The sequence below is a fragment of the Cnephaeus nilssonii genome (assembly GCF_951640355.1).
Source record: "Cnephaeus nilssonii genome assembly, chromosome: 18".
NCBI classification, from domain to species: domain Eukaryota; kingdom Metazoa; phylum Chordata; class Mammalia; order Chiroptera; family Vespertilionidae; genus Cnephaeus; species Cnephaeus nilssonii.
Genome location: NC_137089.1, coordinates 53304427 through 53325245, shown reverse-complemented (window position 1 = coordinate 53325245; position 20819 = coordinate 53304427). Strand labels below are relative to the sequence as shown.

Genomic DNA, 20819 nt, shown 5'->3' with positions numbered 1-20819 from the left:
TCCCTCCCTCCCTCCCTCCCTCCCTCCCTCCTTCATCTGTATGAACATATTCATTGGGGAGGGGGGATCCTACAAATTGCCCAATGTGTCAGCTTTCCAGTGGCAGTGCTGGGAGAAGCGGTCAGGATGCTGGGAGATATTTGTAGTTAATCATTCCTCATGCCTTCGCTGGCACTACTCATCTCAGTGTGTACCTAACAGTTTTCTTTTTTAAGCCATTCCAGAAACTTCAAAATCTTGGATACAATTTAGAATGATCTCTTTGCTCTGTCAACGGGGAATTTTGAAATTTTTGTAGACAAACATGCTGGAATAAATCAATTAAGATGCAGATGATTAATTTGTGGTTTCTGAAAAGTGCATAGTGGCCAGAACTAACATGATTTGATCTAAATTGTCTTGAAATTTCAAATTTTATTAACTTTCTTATAAGAAAGTACAATGAAAACACCAATCACAATTTTTCAAGATGGCACACCGAAAACTATTAAATATTTCACTTTGCAAAATTTACCTAGTGATTATTTGAAATAATGTGCAATTGTTCAAGTCTTTTTATTATTTATTCATTGTGCATTCTTTTAACTTTAATTAATGAAAATCCATTTTTAAACTCCTTCTATGCCTAAACAGTAACAATATGAAGAATTCCTAGATTGTTGGCTTTGCCTGGTATAAAGACTTTATCATATTAAAGACTTTATCTGTATTACAACTATGTCAAATAGCATGAAATTCAGTTACCAATCTTCTAGCCACACGTACCAGAGTGATTGTAACAATTTAATGAGTTGAACAAGGTTATAGTTTACTAAGAGAAATAATGATGCCCTCAACAAATACAGAAACCTTCATTAACCACAGACAACACACTCTCCCAGCAAAAAGCAAGCAGAACACGGCCCAGGCAGCCCAGTGCCGTGGACGCTCTCACCAGCCTGACATTGAGCTGAGTCTGAGGGCACTAGCTTTGCTGCGTTTGCTTGAATTTTCCGAACTATCTGGGTTCTTCATTCCTCAGGGCTATTGTGTGGATCCAGTAATCCCGGCACAAAAATACCCGGGGAGTGACTCCCCTGGAGTCCAGGTTATGAGCGGCTCAGTCTTTCCACATGCCTGGGGGATGAGCTAGCCCCGTGCGAGTTCCTCTTCCAGCTTCCTAATCCCACAGGCAGGCAGCGGCCTGCTAGGAGCTGGGTGGGGAGGACCCGCGCGCTGCAGCCCTGGGCAGGCTCTGAGACGGGGCTAGCTGCCTCTCAGGGCCGGCTTGTTGCTTTTCCGGGCCGGCTTTTTGCATCACCACTGCCTGGAACTAAGGAGACATTGAGAATATAAGTATCGGCCACACTGACTCCTTCCCTGTGCAGCACAAGAGACATTTATCTCCCTGGCACGTGGCCCTGCGTGGCCGGCTCCCTCTCCTTTCGCCTGGATCGTCTCGTTAAAAACAACTTGGAGAGGGAGGATGCTGGAAGCCCTCCGAGGCGCCTTTTCTCCTAATTTCCCGGCTTGTCCTGGAGGCGGGGTCGTGGTTTGAGCCGCGGGCGCACTCTGTGCTGCCTGCAGCCTGCAGAGCTCTCACTGCCCCTGGCGGGGGCGCAGCGCGGGGCGGGGGGCGCAGGCGCTGCTGCTCTGTGGTCCCCAGGCCCCGGCCCAGGGGACCCCGGTCTGCGGGACGCCGCTGGGCTCCAGGATAGTGGAGGGGGGACCTGCCCTCCCGCCCTTTCTCCCGCCCGCGCTCCTAGAACTTTTCAAGTCCCTGCGAGGGAGCGCGCACCCGCCAACAGGCGCTTCCTTCCAGCGCGTCACGGGGTCCGCAGCGCACAGCCGCCAGCGCCCGAGGGGGGTGTCTTGGGTGGCGGCTGAGCACGACTGCAACACCCTGTTTACCCCCAAAATAATGCATGGTGCCGGGGGAGGGGGCACCAGGCGAAAGGCGCCGCATCTGTGCCCAGGACCGCGGGTGGGGCAGCCTCGCAGCTCCAGGGGATGGGACGGGAGCGGGGGTGGCACGGGGACCTCCGCCCACCCCACCCGACAGCTGTCAGCCCTTGGCATTCATTGGCTCCCCCCACCCCGCCTCCTGAACACCCCCCAGCCAGCCTAGCCCCCCGCCCCCTCCTTGCTGACCTAATAAGGCCATGCAGGGTGTGGGGAGCTGGATAAAAGGCGCTCCGCTCCCGGGGACTCTGCAGACGGCGGACTCTGCAGACAGCGGGCAGCAGCCACCCGGGAAGAAGACCAGCCATGGCCAAGGAGTGGGGCTACGCCAGCCACAATGGTGAGTCCCCGACGGGCGGCCCGGGCGCCGGGCACCGCGCAGACCGCAGGCCCTGGGCAGCTCCCGAAGCCGCGGTGGAGGGTCGGATGGGGACACTGCCCGGCGCCCAACCGGCCTCTGCCCTCATCTCGGCAGCTCCCTGCAGCCCTGTCACTCCCTGGGGGCAGGGCTGGCTCCCTTCCCAAGACTGCCGCCTTCCAGGAGCCAGACCTCGCAGGTCCAGCTCTGAGATCCCCAAGTCCGGGCCAGGCAGGCACTCACCTCTCAGCCAGGTGCAGGGACAGGGCGGGCTCTGACCACCACCTGTGGCCAGACTTTCTGTCCAAGGCGGCAGGAGGTGGCCCTGAGGCCACGGCACCAAGCAGCCTGAGGCGGGTCCCTGGAGCCAGGGCGGGCTGCGCAGGCTCCAGGTGCAGGAGGAGCCCACCTGTGCGGGCCGGGGGCCCAGGCTGCCATCCAAGCCCCTGGGCAGCCCCGCTGTGTTAGTCACTAGCACGAGGGTCTGCGTCGTGCCCCGAGTTAACAGATCCCCCCTTGCCTGCCCAGGTCCTGACCACTGGCACGAGCTTTACCCAATCGCCAAGGGAGACAACCAGTCGCCCATCGAGCTGCACACGAAGGACATTAAGTACGACTCTTCCCTGCAGCCCTGGTCGGCCTCCTACGACCCCGGCTCGTGTAAGAGCATCCTGAACAACGGCAAGACCTGCAGGGTCGTGTTTGATGACACTTACGATCGCTCCAGTGAGTAGGTCCTCAGCTAGAGCTCACGGGGTGCCGCAGCGGCGTTGGCAGCACTTAGGACCGGCACAGCGTTAGTGGGAGAGGGGCACTCGTCCCTGAAGAGGGAGATGACGCGCCTTTGCTCTGGTCCCGGAGCACTGCGGCCCGGCGGGGAATGCCCCTGCCCGCTCCCTCTGTGGCCAGGCCCGGGTCATCCAGAGGGAGCTGGGTGGGGAGGCGGGGCGGTGCGCCCAGGGGAGTGACAGAGCTCTCGGGGTTCCAGGGCCCTCACCCCGCGGTCCTCTGCTTCTTGGCAGAGCTTCTGTTCTACAAAGAGGAACAGTGCAGAGAAAGGAGTGGGCGGCCCCTGACGTGAGGGTGGGGTGGCCCTGGGGGCGGACAGGGCCAGAGTGTGCGGAAGAGGCTTGCCCGTCACTCTCCCTCCGGTTGTCTGATGGAAGGGAGAGGGAGAGAGAGAGAAACATCAAGGATGAGAGAGAATCATTGATCGGCTGCTTTCTGCACCCCCCCCCCCCCCCCAGTGGGAATCGAGCCCACAACCCAGGCACGTGCCCTTGACGGAATCAAACCCGGGACCCTTCAGTCTGCAGGGCGATGCTCTATCCACTGAGCCACACCAGCTAGGGCCTAAATCTTGATTTGAAGGTCTCTGCATAGTTCCCAATATCCTCTAAGGAATAGTTCAGCCTCTAACTCACTCCCCAGGCTGAGGGACATGGAACCAAACGAAGTGACAGGACTGAGGCATTTGGACAGCCCGCTCCAAGCCCTGCCTGGGAGCGCTCTGGTTTCGCTGTGCGCACTCACCGCTCCCCTGGGAGACCTGTTCCCACTTCCTCCTTGGAACAGGCCGTCCGCACGGCAGCCCTGGCTTGGAATAGGAAAGTAGTTGGAGAAAAGAACTCACTTTGCTCAGTGGTTGCCCCACTGGGCACCATGAGGAGCAATTCAGCCCTTAATCTCCTTCCATCCTCCCAGCAGCCCCAAATGCTGGGGTTATTAGCACCTTCCCGAGAAGTTCAGCAACTTGCCTGAGGACACAGGGCCAGCGGGAGGGCACAGGGCCAGGGGGGAGGACACAGGGCCAGCGGGGAGGGCACAGGGCCAGGGGGGAGAGGGAGGGCACAGGGCCAAGGGGGGAGGGCACAGGGCGGGGGGAGGGCACAGGGCCAGCGGGGAGGGCACAGGGCCAGGGGGGAGGACACAGGGCCAGAGGGGAGGGCACAGGGCCAGAGGGAGGGCACAGGGCGGGGAGGGGTGGGCACAGGACAGGGGGGGAGGGCACAGGGCGGGGGGAGGGCACAGGGCGGGGGGAGGGCACAGGGCGGGGGGAGGGCACAGGGCGGGGGGAGGGTATAGGGCGGGGGGAGGGCACAGGGCGGGGAGGGGTGGGCACAGGGCGGGGGGAGGGCCAGGTATCTGTCTGGCTCTCAGCCGTCAGTCACTTCCCACTGCTCCATACGCCCACCCACACTCTGCTTGTCTACAACCACAAGGCTCACCCTGTTGCTTTGCTTTTATTTTCATAAATATTAAATTGACATTAAAAATAATAATAGGAGCAAACAAGCAAGACAGGACGGAAACAGCGCTGGCTTTGATAGATGCCAAGACTCTCTGGGAAGAGGGGGCCCGTGTGGCCCGGTGCCCCCGGCCCGGGCATCAGGCAGCATCGGGCGGGGCGCAGAGGGGCCAGCTCCGCGCTGACCAGCTTCTCCTCGCAGTGCTGAGGGGCGGCCCTCTCAGCGGGCCCTACCGCCTGCGCCAGTTCCACCTGCACTGGGGCGCCGCCGACGACCATGGCTCCGAGCACACCGTGGACGGGGTGCAGTACGCCGCTGAGGTAGGAGCCGCCGCCCCGGGAAACCGCCAGGCCGCGCCCACCGCCCTGTGCCCAGTTGTAGCCGAGCAAAGAGCTGCGGTCCTTTCGCCTGAGCCGAGGCTGCCAACCTTCCGGGCTAGCGGCCAACAGTCACGGGGGCGGGTGGGCGCCCGGGGAAGAGCTCCCAGGGGGCCTGAGGAACTCGGACAGCAGCTGAATAGAGAGAAGTCCCGGCCGATGGGACTGGAAAGGTAACGGTCACCAGCACGGTGCCTGCCGGTGAGCACTGCTGTGCCCTCTCGCAGCCCCCCGAGGCAGGACAGGCGAGGAAACCGAGGCACAGCAGGCCGCGAGAGTCTCCAGGGCGGAGTGCAGGGCTCGGCCTCAGACCGGCTCCGCGGCCGGCAGCCTGTCCTGCGCCCTGAGCGCCTCTGGAAAGAACGCGGTGCTTTAAGAACGGCACTCCTGCCCGGCTCCTAGTGAAGACTGCACATACGTGTGTGATTACATATGCACATACGTTCACACACACAACACTTAATATGAGCAAATGCTACTCCTTGTCTCAGTGAGTCCATTTTTAAAAAGCACGATTTGTAGCTCAGATCAGGGCCCCGAATTACAAGGAACTAAGACGAGCCTCCTGCACATCCTCTCCATGAAGACAAGAGTGTTGGAGGCCACAGTGCTGGAGGCCAGCATCTTCCCGCCCCTCCCCCCTCCCGGCAGCTCGGGCAGCGCAGGAAGCGAGGGCGCCGGGGACACTCTCAGGCAGCTGGGCTGTTGGGTGAACTAACTCCGGGAGACCCACAGGCCCTTGCCGTGGCCATCTGCCCACAGCCCCCCTCAGGGCGCGAGACGCTCACTAATGCCAATGCCTCTAGACATCTCCCCCAAGCTCCCTGTGCTCTTTGCAAATACGGCGGGGCTTGCAGTCTGACCTCTGTGCGTGGGGTCATCTCTCTTGTTTGACATTGAATAAAACAGTGTCAACCGCTAGGAACTATTGTACTCCCTTGCCATTCTATGTAGCTCAGTATGTGCCTGGGACTAACTTACCTGGTGCCTATGTTCCGCACTAGGATGAGGTTACCCCGGCTGCGAACAGGAGGCCGATATGAAGATGCTCACGTCCCCTGCTGCCCCCCTACTTCCCAATTCCCTGTGACTGCAGGGTGCCAGCAGACCCAGCTCTGTCTCAGTCAGAGGAGGGAGCAGATCTCTGAATGCATAGTTCAATTTTTATTCATTGTTTATCGCAAAGTCCTAAATCTACTTGTCCTCATTTTATACACATTTGAACATTCGACATGTCACCCAAATGGTGCTGTTAACGATTAGAATCCCACCAGCTTCTCTGCGCTCTCAGCGGCCTCAGGCCGGAGAGCCGCCGGGTGTCGTGCGGGTATTTGACTCGGTTTCCTGGCGCCAGGGAGGAGCTCACAGCCTCTCTGCTTCCAGCTGCATCTGGTGCACTGGAACCCGAAGTACAACACCTTCGGAGAAGCTCTGAAGCAGCCGGACGGCATCGCCGTGGTGGGCATCTTCCTGAAGGTGAGCAGCTCCACCACGGGCTATTTCCAAGCTGACTTCTTACCCACGCTTAGGGCGGCACGCGCTCACTCCCTCCTTTTGCTTAACGGGGAGCAGAATGAATGTCAGTATTCATTCAACTAATGCAGGTATTTCTGCTAAGACCAGCTCAAATGCTGCTTTCCCTTAAAAGTGTACCTTTTGCCATATTCCTCAAGATGTGGGTCTGTGGATGAGAGTGGCGTGGAGGGCGGGCAGGCGGGCAGCGTGGCCGTTACCCTTTCCCCCTCCTCATCCCCCGGCCTGCACACCAGCAAAGCCGCTGCTGGGGACGCTGTGACGCCCGGGCCGGCCACACAGCCCCAGGCTCAGGGCGGCCACGTGCTCCGGGTCTCAGCGGAGACAGCGCGGGAATGTGTGTGTTGTTGAGCCAGCCTCGGCTTAAAGAGGCCTTAGCGTCGTTAACACAAGACTTTAGTGGCAACATAAGCTCGACGCGAAGCCGGGAGTGGAAACCTGCCTCCTTTCTTTTCGAATGACCTGATTCGTCTCATGTTCTTCCTTCACCGGTCGTGTCCCGCTTGGACACGGCTCCACAGGAAGCGGGCGGGTCCAGGTGGACAGACAGACGGGAGTCTAGTTTTAGGTACATTGAGTCCATCCCGGTCTAATTCTATTTAAAAAAAGAAAAACATGGAATGACTTTGCAAAGAACGTCAAGGTCACAGAAGCAGATCAACATGCAATTTTGTGGTTCTGTCCTTCAGAGGCCTGGAGTCCAAGTTTAGTTCAGAAAATGCAAACTCTGAAATTTGGGGGGAGAGAAAGAAATTTATGTTTTCTTTGCATGGACTCCTGGCAGAGTTATGAGTATTGGTAGCAGATGGATGGGTCAAAATTGTTTTTTAAGACAGTCCTAAATTATGGAGAAGGTCAAAATTGTTTTTTAAGACAGTCCTAAATTATGGAGAAGGGAAAGTGTAATTACTGGTTTTCTATTTTCTTGCAGATAGGACGTGAGAAAGGCGAGTTCCAGCTGGTTCTCGATGCCCTGGACAAAGTGAAGACAAAGGTAAAAACCCTCCTTTCCCTCTGAGGACAGAGAAGGCGCTCTGTCAGCTTTCTCCTTCTACATTTCCAGTGTATTTCCTCCACCTGAATCCTGCTGCCAAGTTTGATGAGTATGCTAAACACATGTGTGCACATAGGTACCATTATATCCGTATGTTTACAGCTTTAAAGCACTTTCACATGCATTTGTTTATGTAATGCTCACAGTCAGTCTGTCACATAACTGCTTCCTCAATGAGTGGATGAGCATGGCCACCCCCAAACACATGCACACACACACACACACACCATATACATATATAACATGCACACACACACTCACACCATATGCACACACACTACATACACACAACCACATGCATACACCACACACACACACCACAGGCACCCCCATGTGTACACATATTCAACACATACCACATGCACACAAACATGTCATGCACACACGAAACGCACACAACATGTATGCACACACATCACACAACACATGACACGCACCACATGTGCACACGTGCGCCCACATGTAACATGCATACACATAATGCACAGCACCTACACACATGCTACACACACACACACACATTTGCAGAGTGCCGTGTGTGGCTGCTGGTAGCACCCACCTATGGCCACCCTCACAGGAGACCCCTAATGAACCGTTGAGTTGTCTGCGGCTGCTCCATCGAGTGCGGGTCGCTTTGCCGCCACAGGAACCATTCCGTGTTCAGCAGAACCTGCGCCTCTTCTACCATTGAGACCCAAAGAGTAACTGACGTGAATGGTTTCTGTCGCAGTTCAGCGAGGTTTCTCTTGTTGAGGATGATAGAACTACAGCTCTACCGGCAGCGGATGAGGAATAACATATTATAGGACTGTCCCAGAGCCAGTCAGACCTCACCGACCCGCTGCCCTGTGCCCTTTGCCCTTTATTTCTGAAGCCTTGCGCTTTGTTTAAAAGCTCCATTGTCTCTACGGCCTTAAATTTGTTCTGACAAACAGTGGTGAGGGCCTGGGGAGAGCGGTGTGCACGCTTAGTGCACCTGCCTCCTCACCTGCCCATCTCGCCTGCCCACCGTACCCCCTGCAGGGCAAGGAGGTGCCCTTCACCCACTTCGACCCATCCTGCCTGTTCCCCGCCTGCCGTGACTACTGGACCTACCACGGCTCCTTCACCACACCGCCCTGTGAGGAGTGCATCGTGTGGCTGCTGCTCAAGGAGCCCATGACCGTGAGCTCCGAGCAGGTGAGCCGTAGCACGGACGCGGCGCTGGCTGGCTCCCTGGAAGTGATGCTAAATTGAAAGTGTACAGCTGCCCCATGGGAGCTCAGAGCTGCCCTACACCAGGGGTTCACAGGGGGCCGGCAGGTACGGCCACAGTCAGCCTGTCCCACCCCCCCAGCGTGAGGTCACAGTGGGCCGGCAGGTACAGCCACAGTCAGCCTGTCCCACCCCCACAGTGTGAGGTCACAGGGGGCCGGCCTGGCAGGTACGGCCACAGTCAGCCTGTCCCACCCCCTCAGCGTGAGGTCACAGGGGGCCGGCAGGTACGGACACAGTCAGCCTGTCCCACCCCCACAGCGTGAGGTCACAGGGGGCCCGGCAGGTACGGACACAGTCAGCCTGTCCCACCCCCCCCAGCGTGAGGTCACAGGGGGCCCGGCAGGTACAGCCACAGTCAGCCTGTCCCACCCCCCCCAGCATGAGGTCACAGGGGCCCGGCAGGTACGGACACAGTCAGCCTGTCCCACCCCCACAGCGTGAGGTCACAGGGGGCCGGCAGGTACGGCCACAGTCAGCCTGTCCCACCCCCACAGCATGACTTCCTCGGGCACCAGGATAACGCACACCATTTCCAGGCGGCTGTGATGCTGGACGGTGACTGAGTTTATGCTCTGGAAACACTTATGGGTTTCGATGAACAGCACTTGTTCACGGGAGGCACCAAGTGCAGGGTAGGAGGCAGGAGGCTCACTCCAGGCCTGGGGAGGAGGTGCTGACCCTGGGGAGGGGGTGTCACCTGTGAGGCGTCGTACAGGTAAGTTGAGGCTCAGAAAAAGCAAGTAATTACCTGGTGATCACACAGCCAAGTGCAGGAGCTGAGATTCCACCTCCCGCCTGTCTGCTCCAACACCCTGACTCCCTCCTTATTGCTCGTCTGAAGAACGTGCGGCAACAGTCGGGGCGGAGACTGGAGGCCAGGCTCGGGGAGAGGAGTGGGTACCCGGGGGCGGGGGCGGAGCGTGGGCGTCCCGGCGTCTGGTCCCTAACGCAGCCGCTTCTCTCCTCTGCCTCGTGGACTCAGGTTCCCGTGGTCGTCTTCATCAACAGATCGGGTTTAACCATCAGGTTCTCTGGTACAAATATTTTGAAAGAGGAAATTTTCTTAAAGGAGAAAAGCTAAAAATATTTTCATATAGAAATAGAGCATCACTGACAAGAATTTCCTAGACTCCTCTCCCTAAAGAAAAAGAGTCCGTTCTGAGAATTTTAAATGTAGCGCCATTGTTAGTTCCTTCTGCCCTTTACACGATGGGCTCCTGCATGTACCCAGCGAACATGACTTACAGGTAGACTTTGCACCGACGTGGTCCCCTCCTCCGTGAAACGAACTGTTTCAGAACCTGGGGAGGAGGCTCTGACCGGGGGCATGCGGTCCTGCACGAAATAGTTTTCACACGTGAAGAAAAGGCCTGTTCTACCAGGAACTGGTCACCCAGCAGCTCTGGACTGAGCATGGGAGCAGGTGCTGAGTTTGCTGGTCTTGTTTAAAAGCCGTGGGTCTCTAACTCTGCCGCACCCATTGTGTGTCCTCTTGGTCCGACGTGGAGCTGACCGCCTTCCTTTGCCCCGCAGATGGCCAAGCTGCGCAGCCTCCTGTCCAGCGCCGAGAACGAGCCGCCGGTGCCCCTCGTGGGAAACTGGCGCCCACCGCAGCCCATCAAGGGCAGGGTGGTGAGAGCCTCCTTCAAGTGAGCCCTCCCCGGAAGGGACCCCCCCCCCCCCCCAGAGCTCGGGCCCTGCCTCCTTCCGTGCCCCTTGTGCCACGCGTACTTCAGTCTCCACACCGCGCTGAGCGATGCCGTCACTGACGGCAGGCTGAGCCGGAAAGCACCGCCTTTGTAACGATCCCCTCTCCTGGAAAAGTAGCGTTTGTAGTGCAGCTTCAAAAAAGATGGAGGAGAAAAGATATGGAAAAAGGACTATTGGGCACCAGTTTCTGTCATAAATTTCACAGAACTGCAGTTTTACAATTTTCACATTATCCACTGTCCATCTTAGCAGCTGAGTGAGTAATTCTATCTGAGGAGTGGAGGCGTGAGTAAGTCATATAGCACTTAAACTTGACCAGACCCGAATTGAGATGAGAATGTGTTAACCCCTAACTGAAACCAACAGAGGCCCGTGATGTGTTAAAATGCTAACTCCTGTAAAGGTGGCCTGGTTTTGATGATCAGTGAAACAAAGACGCATTCGACCAGGAGTTTTAAGAAAACATGACCTGGTATTTGAATTTTTTCTTCCTAAAGGTGGTTGACTGTGGCCTAATACTTTTCTTTCCCGGAAGGAGGACCACTTATTTTAATTTCGCTCCTTTGATTTTTGCATGCTTGTTAACTAAACGGCCCGGCCCTCTGAGTTGCGGGTGGGATTCACCACTCCTGGCACAGGCAGGGCGATGTCTGACGTGCAGTGAGGCGGGCGGCTGATCAGCAAAATAATAAAGCCATGAACGCGAAGAGTTCCGTGCTGTGGTGTGTGTGCTTTTTTTGTTCTTTTTTAATGAAGGGCTGCACACGACAAAACAGAGTGAAACTAAGAGTGGTCTGTGTTGATGACGGAGGGGCAGTGATAACAGCCCACGTGCTGAGTTTGGTTGGATGCTGCGCCCCCTGGGAGTGGCGAAGACAGTGAGTGGGAGCCTCTGAGGAAGCCGCCAAAGGACCACATGGCCATGAATTTGAGAGTCGTCTCCAGAGGTCTGAAGGCTGGTTCAGGATTTGGGGTTCATACCATAGGGGCTCCTGAGGGACAAGGAATGACCCTGGTCCAACACATCAAAAGTCCATCTACTTAGCCCGGCCAGCATGGCTCCGTGGTTGAGCATCGTCAGGCTATGAACCAGGAGGTCTCGGTTCGATTCCAGGTCAGGGCACATGCCCAGGTTGTAGGCTCGATCCCCACTGCAGGGTGTGCAGGAGGCAGCTGATCAATGATTCCCTCTCATCATTGATGTTTCTCTCTCCCCTTTCCTCCCTGAAATCAATCCTAAATAAGAAAAGCCTAATATGCTACGTGTCTGGTCTGCAGGTCCGTTCAATCATTCAAAGCACAATATGCTAAGCGGGGCTTACAGCAGGTGAGCGCAGCGGCGGTGGCGGGAGCCTCTCCTACCTATGTGGCAGCACTAAGGATGTCTGACCGTTGAACATCCCCCAAGGGCTCCCGAACTGCGAGAGGGTGCAGGCCAGGCTGAGGGACCCCACCCCCGAGTGCATGAATTTTGTGCACTGGGCCCTAGTATCTATACTAATAAAAGGGTAATATGCAAATTGATCAGGACGCCCTCACAGTAATGACTGAACAGCAGGCTGCGTGGGGTGACCAGGCCAGCAGGGGGGGGCAGTGAGGGCCGACCAGGCCAGCAGGGGGGGGAGTTGGAGGTGACCAGGCCGGCATGGGGGCAGTTGGGGGCGATGAGGCCGGCAGGGGGGGGGGGCAGTGAGGGGCAACCAGGCCAGCGGGGGGGGGGGGGGTAGTTGGGGGTGACCAGACCAGCAGAGGGGAGCAGTGAGGGGTGACCAGGACAGCAAGGGGGCAGTTAGGGGCGACCAGGTGAGCAGGGGGGGCAGTGAAGGGCGACCAGGCCAGTTGGGGGGGCAGTTGGGGGCAACCAGACCGGCAGGCAGAGGCAGTTAGGGGTGATCAGGCTGGCAGGGGGGGGCAGTTAGGGGCAATCAAGCAGGCAGGCAGGTGAGCAGTTAGATCCCAGATTGTGAGAGGGATGTCCACCTGCCGGTTTAGGCCCGATCCCCAGGATTGGGACTAAACCAGCAGTCGGGCATCCCCTGAGTGGTCCTGGATTGGAGAGAGTGCAGGCTGGGCTGAGGGGACCCCCTCCCATGCATGCATTTCATGCACCGGGCCTCTAGTCTATATATATTTAAAAGTCCATCCACTTAGACCTTCAAACCACTTACTGTCTTTAGACGCAAACTTCGATGTGCGTTTCGTCACCTCCCTGGCTCATGTTAACTGACTTTAGAAAGCGAAGTGGTGCTGGGCCAAGAATCCCGGGAGGGCAGGTAATTTAATGGATGGCCACTTGGGTGAAGGGAACCCAGGTCGGTCAGTGCGAACTGGATGTGTTAATTAAATCCCCTGAAATTAGGAGGCCTGGAGGTCCAATTAGCGGAGATGCACAGCGCATCCTCTCAGGTAGTCCTCTCAGGAGCGCCGTGGAATGTGTCCAGGGCACCCTCCACGTGGACATGCATATCCATGCCAGCCACAAGGCTGCAAGTACACAGCTCCATGGCAAGAACTGTCCAAAGAGAAACCGTCTGATCAGGGGAGCAAGCTCCCTGGGCTGTGAGCTCTGTCAGGCACAGATATGAGTCTGGACACTGACATTCCCCAGGTTGCCTGGTACTGCGCCTGGTACTTAGCAAATGTCCAACAAATATTCAGTGAATAAATGATGAACACAGGACAATACGCATCTTCTTGAACAATACTTTACTCGGCAGGGTCATTGCTCACAATTATCATCCAACTTAAGCCTTCCTCCAACTTCTCCTTGGGCTCACAGTGCTGAGTTATTATAAACTAGAGGCCCAGTGCATGATTGAATCATGCACGTGTAGAGTCCCCTACACGCTTTCGCTTTTCGCGGTGGAGCTGGGTGCCTGTCCGCTGGTGCACCAGGCCTTTCAGAAGCCTCCGGCTCAGCGGAGGCTTCTGAAAGGCCTGGTGCCGGAGCAGACAGGCACCCAGCTCCCCCACTTTTGATGGTCCGCGGCCGCTGAGGGGGGCTGCCGCGGACACCTGGCTACCCTGCCATTGAGAGGCGCAGCTGGGTGTCCGCGGCAGGCCTCCTCAGCGGCCGGGGATCTGGCCGTTGAGAGGCACGGGGGCGGGACATCCCTCTCACAATCTGAGACCTCTGGCTCCTAATCGCTCACCTGCCTGTCTGCCTGGTCACCCCTAACTGCCTCCCGCCCCCGCCGGCCTGGTTGCCCCCAACTGCCCCCTCCCTGCTGGCCTGGTTGCTCCTAACTGCCCCCCCGTGCCGGCCTGGTCACCCCCAACTGCCCCCTGCTGCCAACCTGGTCGCCCCCAACTACCCCCCTCTGCTGGCCTGGTTGCCCCTTACTGCCGACCCCTGCCGGCCTGGTTGCCCCCAGCTGACCCCCCCACTGGCCCAGTCACCCCTCACTGCCCTCCATGCCAGCCTAATCGCCCCCAATTGCCATCCTGGTTGCCCCCAACTGTCGCCTCTCCCCCCCCCCCCCGCCAGCCTGGTCGCCTCTTATTGCCCCCCTGCCAGCCTGCTTGCCCCCAACTTCCTCCCATGCCGGCCTGGTCACCCCCAACAGCCCCCCCTGCTGGCCTGGTCACCCCCTACTGCTCCCCCTGCCAGCCTGGTCACCCCTCACAGCCCCCCCATCAGCCTGGTTGCCCCACGCAGTCTGCTGTTCAGTCATTTGGTCATCCCTCACTAACCCCCCTGCCAGCCTGGTCGCCCCACACAGCCTGCTTGTTCAGTCAATTGGTCGTCCCTCACGCCAGCCCTGGGTGGCTGGGCAGCCACCATCTGAGGCTTGCCTGCGCCTCAGGCCGGCCCTGGGCGGCTGGGGGGCTGAGGGGACTGGGGGACTCCGGAGGCAGATGCGCAGAGTGGCCAGACCCACCTGGAGGCAGGCCCAGTCATGCTGGGCACCTGCTGCCCCAGCGTTGCTGAGGGGACTGGGCGCCACCATCTTGTGGCTGTGGGTGCCGCCATCTTTGAAGGCGTGGTAGTCAATTAGCATATTCCCTCCTTATTGGCTGTGGGCACTGCCATCTTTTTGAGGGCATGATGGTCAATTAGCATATTCCCTCTTTATTAATAGGATTAAAGAGTAATTCTGGATGTAAGCATAACATATTATATAGCAGAGGAAGAATAAGTGAGAAAGGAAAGAAAAAATAATGATAACTGTGAATGTCAGGTTAATTTTTTTTCAGATTTAATCATGTAAATTTAATGATTTTTTAAAACTACCCTAAGGCAGCAGACTTAAAATGCAAAAATAAAGCCATGTTTGTATGTTATTTTTCATGTAAGCCACTAGATGGCAGCACAACAATTATAAAAATGACAAAAAGCCAGCCTGTGTTTCAGAGCCATGAGGTTTGTTGTTTTATTCCTGAACACCCTTTCTGCTCCTCTCAAATGCTTAATGAACCATTAATGTCCATCTACAAAGAAAAGACGGTGAGGCATTGTTACATATTTTTGAAAAATTTAGGAGCCAAAAATGAGGCCTGGGGGATTAGACGATAGTTATTGAACTGAAATGTAAATAAATGAGAAAGAAACATTCCACAGCCCTGCCCAGAGGCCTCGATTCAAGTCACACAATGCTTGCTGGCTGTGTGGCCTCAGGCAAGTTCATTTCTCCGTGCCTCAGTTTCCCCCTGTGAATAGGAGGGTTGTTTTAAGTATTAAATGGGTTGAGTTAATATAAACCTCTTGGGTTAGTTACTTTAGCATGTAATAAACTCAGTAAAAGGTAACAATTACCTTCTGTACACTGATTATACTTCAACCAAGAACAGTTCTAATGGAATATTCAGTACCTGAGGTCATGTTCTTTATGTCTCTATCAGCATCATGGACCATATGTCATCCTATCTAATGAAGAGGGAATATGCCAATTGACCCTCATGCCATCGCAAAGATGGTGGCACCCACAGCCAATAAGGAGGGCGCATGCTAATTGACTGCCCTGCCCTCAAAGATGGCGGCACCCAGTCCCCCCCCACCCCCACCCCCCACCCGAGGCTCAGGTAACCAGGGCCAGAAGTGGCAGCAGCAGAGGTGTGATGGGGCATCACCTTCCCCTGATTACCAGGTTGCCTCCCGCCCCTGAGGGCTCCCAGACTGTGAGAGGGGGCAGGCCGGGCTGAAGGACGGCCCCCCTCCAGTGCATGAATTTTCATGCACTGGGCCTCTAGTCAATTAGAATAATACTACAGGAGTTGCCACAGCACGCCCCTCTAACAGGCCCCCTCTGCTATTGGTATGGGGAAATGGAATTTAGACACAAGCCATGCCCCTGTCCCATACAATATGGCCACACCAGAAACCAGCACAACGCTAGGGGTGTGGCGGGAGCCCGGGGACTCTCCTGGGGAAGGCCCTGCTCCACAGCTCGGCACCTGCCCTGATAACAGGTACTGTGGCAAACACCCAGAAAGTAAAAAGGAGAGAGGTGGGTGAGGTGTGCCCCGCTTCACTGACCTTTCAGTGTCAGCGGGCAGAGATTTGGGGCTCTGCCCGCAGGGGAAAGCCACCTTCGTGGTGAGTACAGAAGGTCTCCTGCCGTGGAATTAATTTGGGCTTGTCTGGGCACACCGCAGAATCAGAACCCTGGGTGAGTCGCCACGTCAACCTGGGAGACAAGTGCATACATTGGGGGATGACCATCTTATTGCACAAAAGGAAATGAGAGAGATGAGGCGTGAAATCCAGGATCGAGGAGATGACTGGGAGCTAATGAACCCCTTTGGATTTGAAGGTGCCTGGTGGCAGCCACCTGACATCTGGACCAGGTGATGATCACAGGTAATCAGCAGGGGCGAGAGCGTTCATAGCGAGGTCACCGGGGACCGAGTGCAGAGCAGCGGCACAAAACCCAGCGATTTGAGAGCTAATTTTAGCCGGAGACTCGACTCTGCAGTAAACAGCATCGGATTCTCCCTTGTATTAAATCATCCCCGGGTACAGGAGGGGCCTGGGAGCTCAAGGGAAATATTTTGGCCATTAAATGTGCATATTCTTTGTTTCAACATGTCCATAAATTTCTGTCATACCCACTTGACTCATTTAAAATTTGAATGGTTCCTAACACATGTGATCAAGGGACTACTTCCCCCCGGGGACACTTACCTCCCATGAAAGTGCATTAGAAAGGCAGCCTTGGAACTCACTGTGCAATCGGGTCCTAGAACTCCACCTCTGCTCCTGGGGGCAGTCGGCCTAATGGAGGCCCTGAGGCAGGCGGGGACATGTGGGTGTTTGGGGGCCCAGGGAGAGGGCTTGGCTAGGGAGGGAGACCGGAGCGGAGCAGAGCAGGCAGAGAGCAGGGCCATCGGGGAAGAACTAAGCAGGAAGGAGCAGGCAGACAGCCATAAAGAGGCTGCTCTTCAGGGAAGACTAGGGTGGGTTCTTGCACTGGGAACCAATTTTTGGAGCAACAAGTCCATTTGAATCCCATCTGTGATGTAACTTGGTGTGTGTGTGAGTGTGTGTGATGAGTAATGGGGGGTGGAAGGCTATAGAAGAGGGAGGACTCCACCTGTCTTGTTATACTACTGAGGCCCCAGTACCTAACAGCATCTGAAACCTACCAGTGCTCAAAATGCATTTGTTGAATGGAGGAATGGGCAGATGGACAGACAGATGGGTGGAAGGAGGGAAGAATGGAAGGAGAGAAGGAAGAAAGGATCGGTGGAAGGGTGGGTGGATGGATGAAAGGGTAGGTGGGTGGTGGGTGGGTGGATGGATGGATGGATGGATGGATGAAAGGGTGGGTGGGTGGATGGATGGATGGAAGAATGGGTGGGTGGATGGATAAATGGAAGGGTGGGTGGATGGGTGGGTGGGTGGATGGATAGATGAATGGATGGATTGATGGAAGGGTGAGTGGATGGATGAATGAATGGAAGGGTAGGTGGGTGGGTTGGGTGGGTGGGTGGATAGATGGAAGGGTGGGTGGGTGTATGGATGGATGAAAGGGTGGGTGGAAGGGTGGATGGGTGGGTGGATGGATGGATGGATGGATGGAAGGGTGGGTGGGTGGATGGGTGGGTATGGATGGATGAGGCAATGAGAATCCTAAAATACTGAATGACACTGTACAACTATGAGCTGGTGTGAGGTCTGTCCCCATCTTGGAGGAGGGCAGGGGTTTCTATTGTCATCACCCAGGCCTCTCTGTAAAGAGACTTTGGATGGGAAAGGGAAGCAGCTTTATATGGGTCAAACCTTACCCTTTGGAAATTTAAATTTAAAACATGCATTTCACTTAGTATAGGAGAGGCATGTTGAGGAGCTATAAAGCACATCCTCTACCCAGAAACTTATCTCCTCTGTGCACACTGAAGAGGCCGGTTGGCAATGAGCCTGTGACACGGGAGCAGTGGCAGGAATCAGCAGATCAAGTCTAGCACTTGAAGTTCCACGCGTTCACCTCCATTTTCCCACTTGTGACGTTCATGCTCCATGTTCTGAGCGTTGTGTGAAGATGCCACAGTAACCACCCACCCATTATAAGGATGAGTCTTCCTAACTCAGTGTGTCGTGGCCAGAGGTGCACAGAGTTGGCTGATAATGAAAATTCAGTAAGCATTTCCCACTGACATATTCTGTCCCACGCCAACCAACCAGGTGGTCCATTCAGGTAAATTCCTACCCTACACAGACTACACAGACTACACTCCACATACGTACTCATGCTCTTGTAATCACTACCTAGAGCAGTGGTCGGCAAACCGCGGCTCGCAAGCCACATGAGGCTCTTCGGCTCCTTGAGTGTGGCTCTTCCACAAAATACAACGTGCGGGAGCGCACATACAGTGCGATTGAAACTTCGTGGCCCATGCGCACAAGTCGGTTTTCGGCCTGGGCGAGTCTATTTTGAAGAAGTGGCGTTAGAACACTCAAGGGGCCAAAGAGCCGCATGTGGCTCGCGAGCCGCGGTTTGCCGACCACTCACCTAGAGTGTACTCATAGCTGAGAATTCCCTAGGGGTAAAAGCTTTTACTCAGTGAATTTACCAGAAATCAAACTCGGGGTGGTGGTGGTGGTGGTGGTAATGGTTTATTGTTGTTGGGGTTGGTGGTTGTGGTGGGATATGTTGTTGTTGTTGTTGGTGGTGGTGGTGGTGAGATGTGGTGGTGGTGGGAATGGTATGCTGGTGGGTCAGCTCATAACTTGATGATCTAAACGGCCTGCCTATTATAATTTTTGTTAAACAAGTATTTTAATAATATTTCATCAGGGAAGGTCTAATTTCTTCCTTTTAATTTGTTCTAACAGAGGGCCTGTTGTCACGATGGCGAGGCATGCTCAGCCTCCGTCCTGGGAGCTTAACCGACTGAAACATTGATTGAGCCCCGGGAGGGCAGAGGGCCCGGAGGAATCACGAAGTAGCCTGGGCGTCAGGAACACCTGCAGCTCGCTCAGCGCCTGCGCTCTGAGCGGGGAGGCGCTCCATGTTCGCGGAGACTGCAGGAGTATACACAAATGACGCCAAGCCTTCTTGTTGAAAGGGTTTCAAGCTTTTCAAAGTGTTTATGTGTAGAGTATGGAAGAAATAAAACAAAACCAGAGAACGGCCAAGAAGTATTAAGGAGAAGGAAGACGGGGAGGGGTGACTACCCCAGAGAAGTGGCAGAGCAGGCAGCCACGGCGGGGCCAGGGCTTATCGGGCGTGAGCACCGCGCCCGCACGCTGGGCACGACGTAGTGGTGAACGGTGATATCAGCGCCATGCGGAGGGGGCAGATAGCACAGCCAGGGCACTGGTGCCTGGCAAGACATGCCTCGGCCTCCTGCGCCCGCGGCCAGCAATGAGTCCAGCCTGCGGCCGGAGCAGACCACAGGGCACAGTGCTAGAGCATGATCCAGGACTTAAGCAGAAATGTAGACACACAGCGTCCTTCTATATACACAGATAACAAAATGTAAGCACCCTCGGGCGCGGGCCACTGTCTCCCCCACCATCCCGTCCCGCCTCCCAAGCGGGACTCGCTGACCCTGGACGCAAAGAGGAAGCCCCGGGGAGGACCCGCTTTGCCTGGCGAATCCTGGCTCTAGTCCTTCACCAGGAGGAGACAGTGGGGTGCCCACAGGCCCCCGCGTGGAAGCTCATTCATCCCTGTTTCCAAAAGGAAGTAAACCCCTGCCCAGTGGCGATTCCTGAGCAAAGAGACGTTTCCTCACGGGTGAGGCCGCTCCTGACTGACCAGGGTCACCACTGGGGCAGAAAGGCCCCCCGGGGGTGCTCTCGGTGAGGTGACGGTCACCCCACGGTGCAGGGGAGAGCTTTGGTCTTGTCTACCCACTCCCACCAACAAGACGAGAGCGGGCAGGTCCCGGGCACAGCACGCCTGGGCCGTGTGCCCACACAGGCCGCTTTCAGACCCGCAGCCGTCACGGGACAGCGCCCGGCGTGTGTCCGGACTTGGGGCTGGATGCTTTTAGTTGGAGGGCTGCCCTGGGCAGGGTAGAGGTGGAGCAGCACCCCTGGGGGCCAGGAGCACCCCTCCTGGGACAACCAAAAGGTCCCAGGCACTGCCAAGGTCCTCTGGGGCGAAACTGCCCCGCAGAGAACCGGTAGAGCAGGGCCTGCACTCTCACCAGATCTGTTTGCTGGTGCCACTTGCGGCAGCGTCTCGGAACAGACTGTGTTGAAAAAGCATCATTTGCCCTTTTTGGTGTCATTGTCCCCGTTAACCTTTTCCTTCCTGTTCTGGGTAACAATGTCTCAGTGCTCGGCCACTCCTGAAAGCTCGGGGGATTTCATACTTACAGAAAAGTGCTGCTCGTTCTCGGGAGAAAACCAGGGCAGCTTTAGGAACCGCGGCGCTCAGGGTCTGAAACGCGGGTTACCCAGGGCAGGGGCCTCGCGCTTGGGGGTGTGGGGTGCGCGCTGGCGGCCGCTGCCGGGCTGGGGTTCCTGGGAACCTTACCGCCGCCGCTCCCGCGGGGCTGCGGTCCGTCCTCTCCCGCGCCTCCCGGCCTCGTTCCGCGGCCGGCCAGCGGGGGGCGCGGGCTCTCCGCTCGGAGCGCCGACCGCATCCCCGTTTGCCCCAAGGTCACGGCTCCCCAGCTCGCTCGCCGGCCGGGGCGGGAATTCCGGGGGGCCTTCGGGGCTGAGACCCCGGCGCGGGCGGGGCCGCCGGGCCGGGGCCGGGATGCGGTCACAATGGGCCGGGAGGGAAGCGCGGGGCCGGGGCCACACCGTGGGCGCTGCCACCGGACTCCGCGCCCGGAGGGAGGGTGCGCGCAGAGCCCGCCGCCCGGAGCGCGGAGCCGGTGCCGCCCAGGTCCCCGGGCGCGGCCGCGGGAGACGCTCCCCGCGCGGCGGGCGCAGCCTGGAG

The 20819-nt window shown here is 56.7% G+C and overlaps 1 protein-coding gene and 1 long non-coding RNA gene across 3 annotated transcripts; one reads left to right on the top strand and one right to left on the bottom strand.

Annotated features, from left to right (window-relative positions):
* Nucleotides 1-480: 480 nt before the first annotated feature.
* Nucleotides 481-20773, bottom strand: LOC307114149. 2 transcript variants are annotated; one of them, XR_013814940.1, is made up of 3 exons: nucleotides 15956-20773; nucleotides 9518-9800; nucleotides 481-1312 (listed from the first exon to the last, which is right to left on the bottom strand). It is a non-coding gene; the product is annotated as an uncharacterized lncRNA (long non-coding RNA). The 2 variants fall into 2 exon arrangements; XR_013814941.1 differs by lacking the exon at nucleotides 481-1312 and adding an exon at nucleotides 6526-7053.
* Nucleotides 1322-12007, top strand: CA3 (carbonic anhydrase 3). Its single transcript, XM_079796363.1, has 7 exons — nucleotides 1322-2281; nucleotides 2828-3025; nucleotides 4750-4868; nucleotides 6309-6401; nucleotides 7390-7452; nucleotides 8536-8691; nucleotides 10303-12007. Exons 1-7 carry the CDS (start codon nucleotides 2248-2250, stop codon nucleotides 10420-10422), a joined length of 783 nt encoding a protein of 260 aa, XP_079652489.1. The 5' UTR covers nucleotides 1322-2247; the 3' UTR covers nucleotides 10423-12007.
* Nucleotides 20774-20819: the final 46 nt, after the last annotated feature.

What these genes read in the sequence shown, in the direction of transcription:
- CA3 (XM_079796363.1), top strand. Translation starts at nt 2,248, where the DNA reads ATGGCCAAGGAGTGGGGCTACGCCAGCCACAATG. An exon ending in TGACACTTACGATCGCTCCA is followed by an intron (nt 3,026 to 4,749) that starts GTGAGTAGGTCC and finishes TTCTCCTCGCAG; the next exon opens with TGCTGAGGGGCGGCCCTCTC. An exon ending in GGGTGCAGTACGCCGCTGAG is followed by an intron (nt 4,869 to 6,308) that starts GTAGGAGCCGCC and finishes CTCTGCTTCCAG; the next exon opens with CTGCATCTGGTGCACTGGAA.